The sequence below is a fragment of the Pteropus alecto genome, unplaced genomic scaffold (assembly GCF_000325575.1).
Source record: "Pteropus alecto unplaced genomic scaffold, ASM32557v1 scaffold134, whole genome shotgun sequence".
In the NCBI taxonomy this organism is placed as follows: domain Eukaryota; kingdom Metazoa; phylum Chordata; class Mammalia; order Chiroptera; family Pteropodidae; genus Pteropus; species Pteropus alecto.
This window is the reverse complement of record NW_006436283.1, coordinates 2,855,558-2,873,815: the sequence shown is the minus strand read 5'-3', so window position 1 is coordinate 2,873,815 and position 18,258 is coordinate 2,855,558. Positions and strand designations below refer to the sequence as shown.

At 55.3% G+C, this 18,258-nt stretch overlaps 1 protein-coding gene across 1 annotated transcript in view; it reads left to right on the top strand.

Annotated features, from left to right (window-relative positions):
• The window catches only part of PGS1 (phosphatidylglycerophosphate synthase 1), a 34,989-nt gene that overhangs the window by 1,199 nt on the left and 15,532 nt on the right, over positions 1-18,258 (top strand). Inside the window, exons 3-8 of the mRNA XM_025047111.1 lie at positions 7,646-7,835; positions 10,419-10,496; positions 11,851-11,950; positions 12,728-12,917; positions 14,006-14,184; positions 16,039-16,560. Coding sequence (XP_024902879.1) covers positions 7,646-7,835; positions 10,419-10,496; positions 11,851-11,950; positions 12,728-12,917; positions 14,006-14,184; positions 16,039-16,560 — 1,259 coding nt within the window. The remainder of the gene's footprint in view (positions 1-7,645; positions 7,836-10,418; positions 10,497-11,850; positions 11,951-12,727; positions 12,918-14,005; positions 14,185-16,038; positions 16,561-18,258) is intronic.

Here is an 18,258-nt window from a genome sequence, read left to right as displayed (position 1 = left end):
CCCGAGGCGAGCCCGGCCACAGGCCGCGCTTCCACTTGACCCGGGGGCTATGCGTGCACTAGGGGAGGGGGCCGAGCTCATGTGTTGCTTAGGCCCCCAGCATGGGAGCGTTGGCGCGTCTCGTCGCGAGAGACACTGGGCTCGGAGGGGTCTTTTCCTTAAGTAATCCTGGCCGCGAGGTGACTGGCGGGCGTGAATCAGCCCTGCTGGGATTCTGTGCCTTCAGCATTTCTCACATCCTGCCAGAGAGGGCTGTGAAGCAATCCTGAGTCAGTCAGGCAAGGAAGAGGAACCACTCGAACCCCCTTCTACACGTTTCAAAGGGCCTGTGTTCTGGAAAAATACTGAAGTGAGTTATGTAAATGGTGAAGTAGACTTTGAAGCAATTTGTTCAGGCAGTGGTCTCTCAGAGTAAACATTTGCCAAGAACATGCTGACCCGAGAGGCCCGCCGCTTATTGCTAAGATTAAAAAAAAAAAAGTTCTCTTGTGTGCAAATAGTTCTATTATTAGATTGGAGCCTTACACATGATCCGTAAAAAAAAAAAAAAAGTTAGAACTGTATCCTTACATGGAGTTTGCATTGTCTCAGATTTTTATCTGTGCTACTTGGGCGAGATTTGACCCCCTGGCCTTTTGTACTGAGATCTGTGCTCCAGTCATGGGTGCTGATTCTGGGTATGGAGAGGAACTTGCTACATACTGGGCGATAGTGAAAGATTTTCAGCAGAAGGTTTGATTTAGGGGAACTTTTAGATGGTAGAGTCAGGGCAGGACGGAACTCTTGGAAGCCTACTGATCAGAAAGGCTTTTAAGACTCACATCAGTGAACCCCGTGACAGTGGGGGCGGAGAAGAGGTGGCCTCTCCATTTTCCGGAGGGTTCTTAGCAAAGACCTGTCCATTCCAGTGGTTAGTGAAGTCAGGTGACTTCTAGGTCCTTGCATCAGACTACTGAGAAATTTGGTTTAAAGTTTCAAGAAGTCATCTCTCCTTGAAGATGAGATGTTTAGGCGATTTTGTCATTTCCCTGGATGTGTTTAAACTATACGAAAAACACTTCATTATTAATCATTGTTTAACACTGGAATTGATTACTGTAGGATGTTGGGCAGTCTTCAAAAATTCTTTTAAAAAAGATATTTCTCTTAAGTGTTGTGTGTGTGTGTGTGCGTGTTGGGGTAGTGGACATTGGGGTGGTGGGCATTGTGTCGGTCTGGATAGTCTCAAATTGAGTTCCCAAGGTCCTTTTTGTAAACAGTATTATTTTTGATTAAGTTGAGAGTTTTTCTGGGTCAACAATTAAACCAGAAACTCAGTGAGATCACAAACACAAAGGTCAGAAATTTATGTTTAAATTATGAAATTTATGTTTAAATTTAAATAATGCCTGTGCTTTGACCAGTATTGTTACAGTACTGAAGGTTTCTGACTCTTTTGCTTTTTCCAGTTTGCAGGTTTTTTTTCGATTCTTTGCGGCCTTGGTGTTTGGGGTTACTCATGTCTGTGTGGCCACTCGCCCTTAGCTGCTGGCTTTCGTTTCTTCTGTGTTGTTCGGTTGCACCTCCCAATTCCTCATTCCCCGAATGATGTGGTTTCTTGTAACTCTGATCATTGATTCATTGATAATAGTTCTGTGTAATCATGAGCTTAAATTATTTTAGATTTTAGCACTCCAGTCTGACTCAACTGTTGCAGTGCCTGGTGAATTCTCGTGGCTAGCGGGAGGAGTGGGGCGAGGGAACGGCTCTGTTACTGTAGTGGTTTCTTTTTAGTTGTGGGGACAGCCAAAGTGACAGATAACTCTTCTTAAAATCACTTCTAATTAGGGAGCCAGAAATACTGTCGTTTTCTCTTAATCAGGCATCTGACTCATCATTCTGGACTGCTGGGTTCATTCATTTATTCAGCGTGCTTGTCTAGAGCACTGCTGTGCTCTGCTAGGTACTTGGGAAACAAAGACAAAACCTAAGATGCTCAGAGTCATAAACAACAATAATAGTAAAGTAAGGTAGAAAAAGCCACGGCAGTATCTAAGAGGCACACCTGGAAGTCGCAGAAGGCTTTCTTGCGGAGATGCTGTCGGAATTGCATTTTGAAGTTTGGGAGTAGGGTAGGTGAGGAACGGGGGAGCAAGTGTTCAGGGAAAGATAGTGAGCAATGTGGGCTGATGATCGTAGCAGCAACAGAATGCGATTCTGAGGTTCCTCAGGTACTCACCATTTCCAGGAGGTGACAGGGTACTAAATAGGGAAGGGAGAGAGAGAGGAGCTGGCTCTGAGATTCTGTGTGACTCTGAGATTTCGATAATGGTCTCGGCCTGAGGTGGTGGGGCTTATATGACATCAGGGACTGTGCGACTAGAAGAGAGGGTCGCATTAGAATCAGCTCTGATCGGGGCCTGTGTAGTGCTGAGGAGGCAGGTCATGTTTCTGATTGGGTAACTGCGTGGATGATGGCATGCTTCTCTAAAACAAAGAAAGGACAAGGTTTGGGGAAGATGATAAGGCGAGTTTGGTCCGTCTTAACTAGTGTCCAGGAGGAGTTCAAGTGACTGGCAGATCTGCAGCTGGGCTGGGCAGGGGCCAAAAACTTCAGATGGTTTTTCGGAGTCATCAGACTATGCAGAATTGACTTGTTATTTGGAGTAGATGAGACCAAGTGGGAAATGTGTCAAGAGGGCGTTAGTTCATAACATTGGGCTCACCTTCCATACAAGGAAATATTTTCTCTGTGGCCTTCAAAAAAAAAAAAAAACACCTATTTTCAATTTGAGCTATATGTGCAGAAAAATCTTTGTTTTTGAAACTCAGGTCCTGTTTTCTCTGTTCTAGGTGTGTGTGTGTGTGTTGGGGGGGTGGAGTGGGTGGGGGTCCCAACTTTCCTGATTACACGAGAGAACATAACTAGCAGACTGTTCTTGCAATTAGATTTTCTTACGTTGTGACGGCAGGTCAACATACTCTTGTTCAGTCGGGTAGTAGTTTCTGCTCTGAGGGACCACCAGATTTCCAGAAATTACTTTTTCTTTGAATTCTATGATGCTGGGACCCAGTCCCCCTTACTCGTTAAGTTTATTTAGTAGAATCATCTCTTGGTTTATTATAGCAGTAGAGTGGGTGGGTGGCGGGGATATTTCGAATCAAAGCATTGTTTCCCCAAATAATTCAGATTCGATCTTGCAGGGAATTAAAATAAGATTTGCAGCCAACTGACTTTTAAGTTGTAACTGTACTGAGTTAATATTGACATGCACACCCCCTGGACGCATTGTAGTTGGTGGCGAACTGGGCTGGTGGGTGGGTTGAGTACTGGCAGAGGGACAGAAGCCACCTGGGGTGACAGTGTTCTGTAAACACGCGTTCCGAGTGATGTAAACGTGTCCTTTTTCAAGGCTGCTGGGAAGTCAGGCTGTTTGATGCCTTTTGGGTTGCCCGAGGTGTAGTGTGGGTCATAAAGATATTTTTTGTTTCTGGCCCCTCGATGTGATCGACTTCCTTTTGGGCAAGTCAGGAGGAGAGTCATCTGGTCAGCATGTAGCCAAATGCCGGACTTCTTGTGGGACTCCAGCGGGCCTTGGTCTGCCGTAAGCTACGGGAATTCACACTCATTTCCCTGCCCGGGGGTTAGGGCTTGCGTTAGTCAGGAAGGGCTGCCTGCCGCCTGGGTAGCAGGAAGTATGCTACCTTCGCGTAGTTTCTTGAGCCTTTCTCAGGAAGTGTTATGACTGTTGCTCTTTTCTCATTAGAACCCCTTTTTTTTTTAGGTTTAAATGTGTGTGACTGGGCGGGGGAGGGGTAGGTTTTTCTTAAAAAGTAGTTTCTGAAAATACGGCGATCCAGAAAGCTCAGTTTCTTTTGAAAACTTCTGTCATTTGTACGGATTTGGAGGGGACCCAAGCAACAGAGTCTGTACCGCGAATCTTATAGTTCCAGGCGGGCTCACGGAGCGTGAGACCACGGCTCAGCCTGCGGCGGGGGGCACTTGATTCACGCCCGTGTACAAAACAGACCTCGGCTCCTGCCCTGTCTGTCCACCGTGGCGCTTCATTCCATGTTCAGAGCCCCACGTGTCCTATTCTGAAAAAGCCTAGGAGGTTGGCCTGCTTCCTTGTGTCCCCCGGGCCTCGCCCAGAGGAAGCAGGCCTGAGGCCTCTGGCCCTGCCAGGCTGTGCAGCGGCTGAAGGGGAGCTGTAGCCCCAGGTGTGATGGTCTGATGTTGGCCTTTCCTTACTGGCCTCTCTGCTCTGACCAGGAGGGAGCTCGGTGGCACCTGCAGGCACATTGATGCACTTCCAGGCAAAGGGAAGACGCAAGGCGTGGCCATGTTTTACCATGGAGCACAGGCAGCTCCAAAAAGTTGGGTGAAATGGAAAACTGGCCTTGAAGTGCCCTCTAGTCCCCCGAGCCTCCCTTCATGAGAAGCCGTGCTCCAGGGCATCCCCGCAGCCGCTGGCTCTTTGGCTGCATCGTCCTGTCTAGGGCCAGGTAGGCTTCCACTGGCCTCGCTTCCTGGCCCCAGTCCAGGGCTCAGGGACAAGAGCATCAGTGCACGCCGTCCTTAGTCAAGGCGGCTCAGCGCGGGTTCCTCCTAGAGACGGTGGGAGGGAACCGCTCGCCCCTCTGCACCCCTCCCTTCATACTCACTGCACCCCGAAGCACCCCCACCTTCCATCTTCTCACCCCACTCTCCAGGCCCCCTCTGGGAGGAAGAATGGGGCCTCAGGCCGGGGTCCTCGGCGCCTAGGTGCAGCCCCATCCCCGGTTCAGGGGCTCTGTCGGCAGGTTCCCCGAGAAGCCGTAAGCGTGGGCCTCCGCCCAGAGCCGGGGGTCCTGTGGGCGCCGGAGCCTGCCCTTTTGGGGGGTGCAGCCCCCCTTCACCTTTAGAATTGCAGGCTGAGAGGCGGTTTGCATGGTTGGTTCCGTCGTTGCCTGCACTGCTAGCTGAGGGCTGTCCAGTGCTGCCGTGCCCCGTTTGCTCAAGGTCCCTGATGTGCTGAGTAGGGAGAGGCCGGGTCTCAGCGCGCCACTTCCTCCTCCCTGTAACTGGAACCGGGATGGTACCCGGAGAGGGTGACTCAGGGGCCCAGGTCTAGATGTAGACCCGCGTGCTGCTTAGTTCTCTGAATGGGAGTGTGATGTCGCCAGCTCCCGGCTCCACAGAGCCACGTCAGGTCGCTTAGGAGACCCGGCAGTGACGGGGGTCCTGCGGCCCGGGCTCCTGTGCAGTCAGGGCTGCTGCCAGCACAGGGAAGGTTCCCAGAAGTGACCTCTGGAAGGTGGGAACTGACCCCCATGGGTTTCTCACTGAGGTGGAAGAAACACACGTGTCCCTGAACAGGCTCTGGAGAAGCCAGCGGCACGCACCCAGGATGGGGGACGCTGCTGGTGTCCCCCGTGGAGGTGCTCCAATTAGGTCTGAGTGTCACCAGTCTGGCTGCGGTTTCTCAGCCCGTGCCGTCACCATGGGGCCTTTAGAAAAGGCTTTGCACCCTTTCAAAGCACCTTCCTCTTTGGGTCTTGAAGTCGCCACAGAGGGCCGGGTCTCCATGGCGAGGCCGGGCCCTCCAGCAGCAGCCAGTGTGTTGGCACACGGATTCGATGGGCCAGGCTCATTCTGTCCGGGCCTGCCTCTCCCCCAGGCAGGGTGAACGTGGCCGTGGACCTGACATCTTCGTAGGCGCCTGAACCGTCTGTCGAGACCCTCTTGGGCTTTTCTGGCGCCGGGGGCTTTGGCCAGTTCCTGCTCACACCTGCTCGCCCGGAGTGCCCCGCCCCACCTGGATCTTACCAGGTGTTCAGAGCTCTTTGGAAGGCAGGGTGTCGCTAAGCCTCCAGTAGCTCAGGTGTCACCCGCTCCCCTTGATCACTCAAAGCACATGACTTTATATTTTGATCCTTAATTTCAGCATTTCCTCTCGTGTCGCTCTCAGATAATTTCAGGTGTGTAAGCCTGTGAGGCCGCCAGGTCTGTGGGAGGCAGGGGCTGTGCCCAGCTCTTCGTTTGTGCCCTCTGTGGTGCATGACAGGTGCTCGCATGGTGACCTGGATGGAGGCCCACGTTGGCACTTGCCCTCTCCTGGGCTGCATGTGCCAAGGAGGTGTTTCCTCATCTTCCTTTTTGGGAGCTCTGAGTCTCTTCTTGGCCCATATGAAGAATGCGTGGGTCTGACTGGCCTGCGGCGGCAGGTGACAGACACCCTGCTCTTTTTTTTTTTATGGTCTAAGAGATCATAAGTGCTGTGAGCCTGGGAGACAACTTGATCTGCCGTGGGGTTTTACACCTCAAATAGACTATGTTTAATTAATGAACATGAGACGTCAGGCCCCCTTTGGGGCTTCAAATTGATAGGTTGGCACACAGTTTCCCGTTGTCTCGTGGTTTTCCTTTGGGCTGAAGGGCGCCTCCTCCTGGAATTTAGCCTTGAGCACAGTGAGGGTGGGGCCTACGGTGCGGGAAACCCAGGCCCACACTCTCCTTCAGCATCTGGGCCAGTCATTTGCAAGCTGCTGCTCATTACCCGGAAGCGAGAGAAACTTAGCCAGCTGATGCTGTGCCTGTGGTCATTGTCCCTTTCAAGGTTGCGGGCAAGGACAGCTGCTTTCCCACCTCTGCCCTCAGAGGCCCGGGGCGAGGCCCTGCCTTTCCAGGGTCCAGGGAGCCGGTAGTTTCCACCATTGACTAAAGTTTTCTAGGCAACGAGTCTGCCATGAGAGACCCTTGGGCTTTGTGGGCAGCACAGCTGTGCCGTCTGCCGTCTCTATGGGGCCCTGTACAGCCCTGGGAAGAGTCAGCGCTGTATCATGAGGCAAGTGGATGAAATCATCTTCCTGGACGTGTGGCCCTTGGGCCTTGGGTCTTCAAGCATCCTCTCCTGAGTCCCCCATGAAGCCGTGGTGGCAGGTCCCGCACAGGGTTTTCCTACTGCAGCTTGCAGTTTGCAGGAATTCAGACCAGGGCGGGTTTGAGTGGGCTCTGGCCCTGAAGCCCCACCCCCTCCCCAGTCCTGCAGGGCAGCAGAGATGTGGCTCCAGGCAGGGCCCATGGGCTTTGGTCTCAGACTCAAGATGGCAGAGTCAGGCTGCAGCTTCTCATGGTCGGCCCCGTGCTGGATGTGTCCAGTGGGGAAGTGGTGTCACTGCTGGCACCACTTGAGATGATCTCCCCTTCCTCACCCTCTTCCTTCTCCAGCTTTTCTCTCTGTATCTGAGTATTAAAGAGAAAGTTTTCTGGGTCCTTCCCTAAGTGAAAGCCCTGTCTCTTCAGCCATGCAGCGGTGGGGGGCGGGGGGGGGGTCCGGGTTGCAGTCATCGGGGTTATACTAGACTTGCCCTCATTCCAGGGGGCCTTCAGGCGGGTTCGTTAGGAGCAGCCTCTGCGAGTTGATCTGTGGCTGCCGTACACCTGGGCTTGTTTGGAATTGACTTACTGTTTGGGGCTATTCATAGGGTTGCACTTCTCAAGTTATTCAGCTAGTTAGGACCGAAGGAAACACCTTTGTGCAGAGTTTGGGTTGGGCTCACTGAAAATGGTCTAGAAAATCCGAAATTGGCCCACCAAAAAATGCCCTCTTCTCTCCCAGTAGCTGAGAGAGACTTCCGAGGAAGTATTTGAGAAGTATGACCCTTTGCATGTCTCTTGAACCAGGTCACCATGGCTGCTGTTGGCTCCTTTGCTGTCCCCAGCTGTCCCCCAGGTCACCTCCCCTCCTTGCTGCCTGTGTCCAGAGAGCGTGCACAGGTTCCAGTGGATCAGAAACCTGGTTCCAGAGTTTGGAGTCTCCAGCTCTCACGTCAGGGTGCTGTCTTCTCCCGCAGAGTTTTTTGAGCTCATGAAGGTAAGTGGTGTCTGAGAAAGAGAGAGAGAGAGACAGAGACAGACAGAGAGAGACAGAGCGAGAGCGAGAGCGAGAGCGAGAGCGTGCGCGCTCGGTGGACATCTGAGTTATAGGCTTTGGGCAGAAGGTTGGGCGAGTCCTGGGCAGAAGTACCTTCTGCTTGGAAAGTTTTTGATGGCTGCTTGGCTTTTCCCTGTGGGTTCTGCCTCAGAGGTGGCTGAGCTGAGTGAGCCCTGAGCAATAGCCCTCTGCGTGGCTAGTGTAGAGGGACCCCAAACATGGGGGCCGGGAGGGTCGGGCCCTGAAGTTTGGTTTCGAGGGACAGATTGCTCCCTTCGCTCTGTGTTGGAGACGTAGCCCACTACGGGCGGTCAGTGAGGGCCGTGCGCCGCACGGCGCATCCCTGCTGAAGATGTCTGGGAGGAAACGAGGCGGATCCTAGCCAGGGCACGCTAGGCCTCTGCCTCTGCAAACACCTCCAAAGCAAGCAGCATCATGTTGGTAGAAGTAATGTGCAGGAAATAAAGACCCAAAAGCCAAATGAGCCGCGGATGGGATTCAATATGTAGGAAGTGGCCGGGAGCCTATCGTTCATGAAGAGGCATTTACAGATAACTGGAAAATGTGGCCTTATAAACTCTGCTTCTTTTCTGTCTAATGTTTGTGCCTTCTCTCTGCTGGCAGAAATGCTAAACTTTGCATTTGTGGAGTTTAGCTTTCAATACGTCACTCAAGTGTTCATGCCGTGCCTAGTGATTCGTAGTTAAACTGCTAACTGGAATGAAGTAATTCATTGCTAATTAATTTTTATTAGCATGAACTCTCTGAGTTCATGTTAACAATGATGTTAGAATTAAGGTATGGCGAGGGCAGACGGGCAGAACGCCGGGGCGTGGGGAGCTCTGGCGAGAGTCACTTTTCTGCAGACTGGGCGCCGTCTGGTTCGTGTGAATGCCTGCGCATTTTGTCTCCTTTTGCCCTGTTGTTCTGTGAGCCTCACCGAGCTTAAGTTCTGGCTAGCTCATTCCAGAATGGCTTCGTGTGTGCGTGCGTGTGTGTGTGCGTGTGCACGCATGCACTCTGCCTCTCCCTCACTTCCCTGCCCTGCTCGTTTGTCCCGTGCCTCCTCGCTTGTGTAGAGCTGATGCTGAGGCCGTTTGCTCTTTGCTCCTACCGGGTTCTCTGCTTGGCTCGAGGAAACAGGTTTTTCAAAGGAGGTTCATAGTGTCCTGGCCACAGCAGCGGGTGCGTGACTGAGTCTTTACACGGTGATCCCTTGGCCAGGAGGCCAGGCTACGTGCACAGCTGCCTGGGGAGGGGCGGCGCCGTGGAAGCCAGGAAAGGCCTGAGGGGCCCGGCAGACCAGGCAGCAGCCACGGCCTCCCGCTCGTGGGCACACGCTGCACCGAGGGGCATGTGTTTCTTCCCGGGACACAGAGCGGCCTGTGTTCCCTGGGGACTGTGCAGCGCTGGGGTCGGCCTGGTCCCTGTGCCGTCGCTACAGCCAAGGTTGCGCCGGAAGACCTGTGTCCCACAGCAGTCAGGTAGCCGCGTCGCCTGAACCGAACCGCCCTGTACCCCGTTTGTTGTTTTCCTTTCTTTTTTTCTTCTTTTCTTCATAATCACTTTCCCCATAAGCGTCCATCTTCATAAATAACGAAGGAGACTCGGGAGGTTCTTTCGTTTCTCGGGTACGCAGGCCTTTTCTCTGTGGCGTGTTCACGTAGTCGAGATGTCTCTCTCCTGTTGACAGTGCGGGGCCACGGCTGCGGCGTCTGTGGCATCGCTTCTCGCTAGGAAAGGAGGTGATGCCACACTCTCTGCCATCCTCCCTCACGGGGCCTTGCGCTCCTGTGTGTCTGTCGAGAGCTCGACCTTGGGCAGTGCTGCTGCTCCTTCTGCCCTTGCCACCTCCTCTGGGGTGGGGCTGCTTCGACTTCTGGAGATGGAGTTAGCTGTCCTTCAGTGGCTGGAGCAGGCCTAGGGAGAGGACACCGGCTGTCAGGAGTAGTGTAGTGTGTCATCTCCAAATGCTGTTTGTGTGTCCGGACACCTGTGTGTGTGCATTTCAGGAGTGATGTACATGCTCCTCCTAAAACTCCAGCTGCGCACATGGGGCGGGGGCATCGCCTGTCTGCGTCCGCGTTCTCCGCCTCCGGCTCCGCTCCTGGCCTCTTGGCAGCTTCATGTGCGTCCTGCGTGCTCTGCACACACACGTGCGGGCTGGGGTGTGGACGGAGGGAGGGCGGCTTGCCTCCTGCCTAGTGACTCGCTCTGGTCTCTCAGCATGCAGCACAGACATTCCGGGTCAGTGCGTACAGCTCGCCTCCCTGCCTTTGGTGGCTGCATTGTGTCTTGTACAGTTAGATCCTGTTTTACTTTCAGGCTGAGTATTTTAAATCAGGGTTGTGGGTCCTGATTTGGTAGGTTACCATATACCTGTCAGGCTTGCTTTAAATATTGGCAAAGATGTAGAATACTTCAGCTTGCAGTGTTATTTGCCTTCAAGGTCAAAGGACTTTATTTTCTCAGTGGATTATGAAAATGATGGTTGCGAATTTTGAATTGTCTCTTCTCTTTCAGGGGCAGATAAAAGTAGCCAAGAGGCGGGTCGTGATGGCGTCCCTCTACCTGGGGACAGGTCCTTTGGAACAGGAGCTGGTAAGGTTTGAGGCGGGGAAATCACCTCAGAGCCTCACACTGCACAGCGCCGTGACGTTGGCAGAGAGCGGCCTTTCCTTGGCCCTGGCTCACGGTCAGCTCTTGTTCTCGTTGCCCGGACACCGGCGCCTGTCAGGGGGACCCGTGAGGGAGGAGGGAGTGCAGAGGTCTTATGCTGGGCCTGCTGGCCTTGCTGGCCAGTGCCCCCTTCACCCAGCACCAGGGTCCCTAGCCTGCTCAGTCTGCCAGTCCAGGGCTTGCCAGGTCTGGCCTGCCACCTGTTTTTGTATGGCCTATGAGCTAAGGTTGGTTTTTGCATTTTCAAATGATTGGGAAAAAAACAAAAGAATGATATTTGTGCCACATGAAAAGCCTGTGAGATTGAAATTTCCGTCCCTAAATAAAGCTTTATGGGAACATGACCGCTCTCCTTCCTTCATGTTTTGTCTGGGGCTGGTTTTTTGCTGCAGTGGCGGAACTGTGGTTGTGACAGACACCATCTGGCCCACGAAGCCCAGAATGTTTACTGTCTGGCCCTTTCCAGGAAGGGTCTTCTGACCTCGTACTGGACTAGAGTGCAGGTGGGGCTGGCCAGCCTTGTTCCACCTGGACTTGCTGTCATGCTATATGCATCACCTACGGTGGGACAGGCAGGGGTGGGGAGGAGGAGAAGTCACCAGGTTTGGACAGTGTGCGCTCCCTACAGTCTGAGTCGGCGCAGGTCCTGGTGTGCGGGCAGCGTCTGCAGGTGGAGCTGGCGTGACTGTGAATGAGTCGCGCTGTCTCAGGCTCCCTGGTGGCTGTCCGCTCTGGGGTAGTGACATGGACGCGTTGCCCATAGGAGGCGCTGTTCTTGGTTCACCCCGTTTAGAAAGCCGCAGGTAGGAGCTGGGCGGTGCCGGGTTGGGGCGTAGAGAGCAAGAGGGATGGTTGCTGAGAGCAAGTGCTTCCCCCTCTTCTCTGTGAGGCGGGGCCTCCCCGTTTCCGGGAGATACTCTTAGCTGCAGGGTGGGTGCCCGTTGGTCCTGGAGACGAGCCGGTGGGCAGGCTGTGTCCTGGATTCTTCCATCTGACTGATATTTGCTGTTCTCTCCCTGAGGTGGCACCAGTTGTCATGTGTCTGTGAGGGTTACCTGTTGAAACGTGTGTGGGAGCTGGTGCCTTACAGTGGCAGGGTCCGGGCTGGAGAGGGGCGTCGGGCAGTGTCTTCTGGTTCCTGCCTCCGATGAAGAAGTTTCGCGTTAGTGGGGCTGTGTGTTCAAAGCGGGGCGTTAGCGGGCGGGCTGATTAATTTTTCATATGTAATCCCTTTTTGGACCTCAACACTTCTGTTCTTTTGGGGTTCTCTTGGTAGGTGGATTGCCTGGAAAGCACTCTGGAAAAGTCACTCCAAGCGAAGTTCCCTTCAGACCTTAAGGTGTCCATTCTTTTGGACTTCACACGGGGATCACGAGGTGGGTCTGGTGTGCTCCCCGTGCGCCCCCCTCTTCCAGGTCCCGTGAAGGGATCACACTTGACCTTCCTGCCCTCAGGCACAGTGGGGGCTGTTACCGGCCCGGGACCAAGACTATCTGAGCTCGGGTCCCTCCTGCAGCACACGGCTGCAAGCCCAGCTAGCGACAACGTAGGCAGAGAGAGTTCTTCCGACTCCCATGATTGACCCGCCTCGGGTGGGTCATGACTCGGAGTTTAAATATGTCATCAGGACCCGTGTCCTGGCCTTCCTTCTTTTGGGCTGGCCTCAGTCTCAGGCTCTGTGAGGTGGCCTCTAATGGCCAGGCCCTGCTCACCATGACACTTGTCCATTGGAAGAGTCTGCTTCCCTGGTGGTCAGACCAGAGCTGCCTGTCACCGCTCAGGGGCTCCAAGTGTGCACACCAGTCTAGCCCAGGTCTGGTGCATACCCCTCCTAGGGGTGCGGGCTCCTGGTGGGTAGATTCGTCTTCATCCAGAGCAGAATGTAAGAGCAGGGTGGGGTGGTACCTGCAGGAGTTGGGGGAGTGGGTGCCAGTCGGTCAAAGAGCAGGTGTCTGCCACCTGGTCACATTGGTCCTGCCCCGAGGCGTGGTGGTGTCCCAAATGGGTCGCTGGCTAGAAACAGCAGACGGCTGGCCGACCTGCACGGGCAGCATGGGTGGCCATGGGCCCGCGGTGGGTGGTCCGCCCTTCCCGGAGCCGTATTTTCCTGGCGTGAATCGCCTGTTTGTCTCTGCTGCTCACCCCGTGCTCAGGTCGGAAGAACTCTCGCACGATGCTGCTGCCACTCCTGCAGAGGTTCCCGGAACAGGTCCGGGTCTCCCTCTTCCACACCCCGGACCTCCGCGGCCTGCTCCGGCTCCTGGTCCCGGAGCGCCTCAATGAGACCATCGGCCTCCAGCACATTAAAGTGTACCTCTTTGACAACAGTGTCATCTTGAGCGGGTGAGCACGCCTCCTTCCGCCGGCACCTCCCCTCAATGTGCTCCAGGGCGGAAATCAGCAGGACAGAAGGGGAAAGCCGCCTCCCTGGGCCTTCGAGAGCCTGCTCGTGTGTTTTCAGTCTGCCTGCCTCACACTCTCGGTCTTCCACGGCATCTGCGTGGCGGCCGGAAGCTCACACAGGGTGATTGAAACACAGCCAGGGTGGCCAAGATTCAGTAGCAGTGTCGACGTCCGTTGGGAGATGAATGGGTAAAGATGTGGTCCGTATGTGCTGTGGAATGTCACTCAGCTGTAGGAAAGGATGAAACCTGGCCATTTGTGACAGTGTGGGTGGGCCCAGAGGGCTTATGGGAAGTGAAATAAGTCAGATGGAGAAAGACAGACACCGTATGACCTCACTTTGTACGGAATCTCAGAAACCCAAGCAAATGCAAAAACAAAACGAGCCCGTAGGTGCAGAGAATAAGCTGATGGTTGCCAAAGGGATGGGGTGGGGAACGGGGATAAAAAAAAATAATAAAATTGCGTTTTTCTTCATTGTAGAAAATAAAAGGCAGGGTCTGCTGAGCACTTGCTGTGCGCCAGCCGCCATGCCCAGTCCCCCGTGTGCCCGTCTCAGTGCGATTCTCACACTGGCCGTGGGTGGTAGTTCCCTCACTTTTTACACGAGAAACCGGGGCTCAGAGAGCACGAGTAACTTCGTCAGGCAGAGCCAGCAAAACAGAAGGGAAAACAGACAGGACCGGGCTGGAGACCTAGGCCGTTTCGATTCTGAAACGCAGGCACTGGTAGCCAGTCCCGTGGGCGGTTCACGTCGTACGTGTCTGCATTTCTTCTCAGCTGATGGGCAGCTCTGTGAGGGGAGGGGCTTTGCCGTCCACTCTGTCATGTCACCTTAGTGCCACTCTCGCCTGTGTCTTCTGAGTGGTCATGCTTAGTAGCTGATTGTCCACTGGCTGCTGCTGCTGCTGCATCCTGGTCCGGGGTGTCACCACCGTGCTTGTGCTAGCTCACCCGAGACCTGGATCACCGGGACCTGCTGTGCCCCCTCTTGCCTGAGTCCTCACCTGCTTCTCTCCTCCCTGCAGCGCCAACCTGAGTGACTCCTACTTCACCAACCGCCAGGACCGCTACGTGTTCTTGCAGGACTGTCCCGAGATCGCGGACTTCTTCACGGAGCTGGTGGACGCCGTGGGGGACGTGTCCCTGCAGTTGCAGGGGGATGACACGGTGCAGGTGGTGGAGGGTATGGTGCATCCTTACAAAGGTAGGGCCCTGGGCTCTGCCCCCTCCTTAGCGTGTGTGTGTGTAGGGGCCAGGGCGGAGGCAAGCATGCTGCCGGTGGCCTTGCCACCAGGCTTGGGAGACTTGGCTGGCAGAGCCCTGTTCTGCATTTGTCACTGAAGCCAGACAGAGGTGACTCACTGGCTGTCAGTCATGCTCTACGAGTGAAGGAGCCCGCCCGAGAAGGTGAGAGCGTGGGCTTTGGGCCTGTGCGCCTGGGCGGGCGAGCCGTGAGCAGGCCCTGTACCTACAGGAAGCAGCTGCGTGGTGACTGCCTTCCTGGGGCCTGCTTTCCTCTGTCGCAAGGAGGCTTTGGTGCCTCTCAGCTCCATTGAGGTCTGTGGCCTCCTGCCTGGAAAGTGAAATGGAGAGCCCTTAGCTCTGCTCGTTGGAGATGGGCCAGTCCTGGCAGCTCGCATCCTGGGCGTTCGCCATCCTGTGATTCCTGCGGTGGGGACTTCCTGACCGCCGCCAGCAAGGCCTGGTGAATCTGCAAGTGTCAGCAGTGTGGGGAAGGGGTTAAACCCGACTGTGTGAGGAGAGCCTCCTGGGGCCCAGTCTAGAGGGAGAAGGTCTAAGTGGGGACGCCTGGTGGGAGCCTGTCCCGGGGGCCAGGGCGTCTGTGGGCCTAGTATGCCTGCCACTAGCCTGGATGCTCATTACCATTATTGTTTGGATTTCCTCAATAAAAAAATGATGGAAATCTTTCTCTCGTTATCTAAAATAGTACCTATATATCATCCTCGATTTTGCCTTTTGGTCCCAAAGCTTAAAATGTTTACTCTCTGGCCCACAGAAAACGTCACCGACCCCAGTCTGACTCGCTAGGCTGGGCATGAATGTGCAGAGAAAAGGTCCCCGCGTTCAGGGAGGAGAGCGTGCTCGGGTGACATGGGGGTGGCTGGGCTCAGAAGGTGCAGGGGACACTCAGCCTGAGACGGCGTGTGGAAGGCGGCCGCCTGCTGCCCTGGTGGCTGCTGGCGTTAGGAAGGACGGGTTTGTGCACAGGCCGCTGCTTCTCTTTGTTCGGTAGCCCAGCCCCGGGAGGCACTCAGGCGTGTGACCCGGTCCCCGTGTGAGCGAGCGGGGACGCCCGGGGCGGCCATTCTTTCCTTCATGGTTAGCCTCGCCAAAGGCTGGCCGTTTGATCGGTCTTCTCAGAGAATCAACTTTGGACACTGTTGATATTTTCCCGTTTCGTACTGTTCCCCCGCTAATGTCTTGGGTGCTTATCTCATCTAACGATAACTCACAGTCATTTCTTTCTCTTTAGTATGTCTGGACCGCTGCTCGTTGCCTCTTGTAAATACGAGGGGCCCCGAGCCTGTGCGTTCACACTCGGCCCTCAGAGGCCTCTCCTGCCCTGTCCCCACCCACGGGGAGCTTTCCCACTCAGCTGTGCTGGTTCTGTAGCGGCTCTGTGTGGCTCTCTCCTCTGGTTATACTCTCCGGTGTCTTGATTGATAGACATCACTGAAGCGTCACACGCACAGCAAACAACAGTTACGGGCATGCGGCTTGTGTCTGTGCTTACAGTGCTTGGCTCTCGGACACCCCCTTGTGTCCCTTGCCCCCAAGCGTTTCCTCCCGGTTTCCGTCACCTCCCGTTAGCCTGGCCTGTTCTGAAGCCTGTGGATGACACGTCCCTGCGGCGAGGCCCCGTCTTGGGTATTCACACACGCAGAAAAGCCTCGCTCGGGGCATGATGCCTTGTGCGCAGTCGAAACGTGTTCAGTGCGTTGTGGCGTCTGCCTGCCCATCGTGATCCCTGGGCTGGGCAGGACGCCAGAGCCTCTATTTCTCTTCCCTCACCCTCCACCCCCATGTCTCTCTCCAGGTGACCGGGCTGCATACTGCAAGGCAGCCAACGAGCGGGTCATGGGTGTGGTCAGCTCGGCCCGGGCCCGCCAGCAAGCGCTGCATGCCCAGACTTTCCACAGCGACTCCCTGTTGACCCAGGAAGACGCAGCAGCCGCTGGTGACCGGAGGCCAGCCCCCGACACCTGGATTTACCCTCTGATACAGATGAAGCCCTTCGAGATCCAGATCGACGAGATTGTCACCGAGACCCTGCTGACAGAGGCTGAGCGCGGCGCCAGGGTCTACCTTACCACCGGCTACTTCAACCTGACCCAGGCCTACATGGACCTGGTCCTGGGCACGCGGGCTGAGTACCAGATCCTGCTGGCCTCCCCGGAGGTGAACGGTTTCTTCGGGGCCAAGGGGGTGGCGGGCGCCATCCCAGCGGCCTACGTGCACATCGAGCGGCAGTTCTACAGTGAGGTCTGCAGCCTCGGGCAGCAGGAGCGGGTCCAGCTGCAGGAGTACTGGCGGAGGGGCTGGACATTTCATGCCAAAGGTAGGCGGCAGCTGGCCAGAGGACTGCCGCCCACAGGGGACGCTCTGGGGCGGGGGAGTGCCCCCGCAGACCGGGCTTGCCTGGCAGGGCCCCTGGCGCCAGCTGCAGGAGCCCTGCGCCCTTCTCCAGTTCTGTCTTCATGTGGGTGTGTCACCCTTGTCATATTTAAGTGCATTTCAGTCACACAGTCTCACTTTTATGCACCGAAAACTTATAAACTGAATCATTTGGGTGGCTGTTTTAAAAAAACGTGCACACAGCCTTTCTCACATGTTTGCACATAGATGACGAGGCGTGCGATTGTCCTTCCTTGATCATAGGCAGCATCTGTGTTGGCCAGGCCCTTCTCAGTGACAGGGGGATTGATTAGGGGTCATGGATTTGGCACAAAAAGCCCAGTTTTCCAGTCTTTTCCTCACCGTTGCTCTTTGTCCATTGGGGCTGGGCCGGTACGGCACGCCCAGGGGCAGTGCTGCCCCAGAGCGGGTCCGAATCTGAGCTGCGTGTTTGTTATGTCCCCTCTCAGGCAGCCCGAGCGTCCCTGGAGCAGCCTGTGTGTGGCGTGGTCCCAGGCGCTTGTCTGAGACGTAGATGGGTGGGTTTAAACCTATGCTTGGCGGGGTTGTCCTGCTGCTGCTCGATGCTGTGAGTGCGCCTGCCTCCAGCGGGGTGGCGCTCAGGCAGACCACACGACCCGGGTGGGGAGTCCTGAGTCCAGAGGGAGAGTGAGGGGTGCAGAGGGCCTGAGCCGCGAGTTAAGTGTGTGGCTTTTCTGGTGTTTCTTTGGTGGTTTAGAGGCCTGTTTTGCTCCTGGAGACTTGTAGAAGAGCTGAGCGAGGGAGCAGGGGGTGGTATTGCCTCGGCCACGCGTCTCAGGCGGAGATCCTGGCTGCAGTCTGCTGCGGCCGCTCGTCTGTGCCGTTAGACTCGAGGCCATCTTGGAGTCCGCAGGTTGAACTCTTTCCTCAAAGAACTGGTTTCCACCTGGGGCTGCATTGTAAGCTGCACTGAAGCCCAGGCCACCCCAGCTCTCTGGGGATTGGAACCACCATGGTGTGTTTTAAAAACTCCCCAGGAGATTCTGATGCCTTAAGAACCACTGTCTTAGTTCAGACCAGTGAAGCTACTGACCTCTCCCGTGGTTCCTGCTTCCCACTTGGCGCCTCACAGGCCTGCTCAGGCAGGTGACATTGTTTGGTGTGGGAAGGGAGCTACCGCATCGTACTGATCCTAGCATGTGTCATTGGCTAAGCCAGGCGGGAGGTCAGATGTCTCAAGGCAGATAGGGCAAGCCAGAGGAGGGGTGTAGAAAATATTTTAGGAGTGGCTTTGTTACTTCCGAGAACAACAGCCTTGCCTTGGGGTGGGGCATTGAAGATAGAGCTGGGCAGCGGGAGCCGCTTTGAGCTTCAGGGATGATGCGTGTGTCTGTACGTGTGTGCCTGGGGGGCTTCGCAGACACATCCAGACAGCGCTCGCTCCTTATGCCCTGTGGCTGGGCCGGTAGGGGGTTGTCTCTTGTTACCCGGGTCCCCCAGCTCAGCCTGGCCCATGAGTTCTGACTCCGCTGTGGGTTATTTCCCTGAAGCTGCGCTGATAACCCTGCAGTGATTCCCCAGTTACCACTGAAACAGACACCCAACCAGCTTTTCCAGTGCGTCCCGCCTTTTCCCGGACTGGCATGCTCCCGCCACTCCC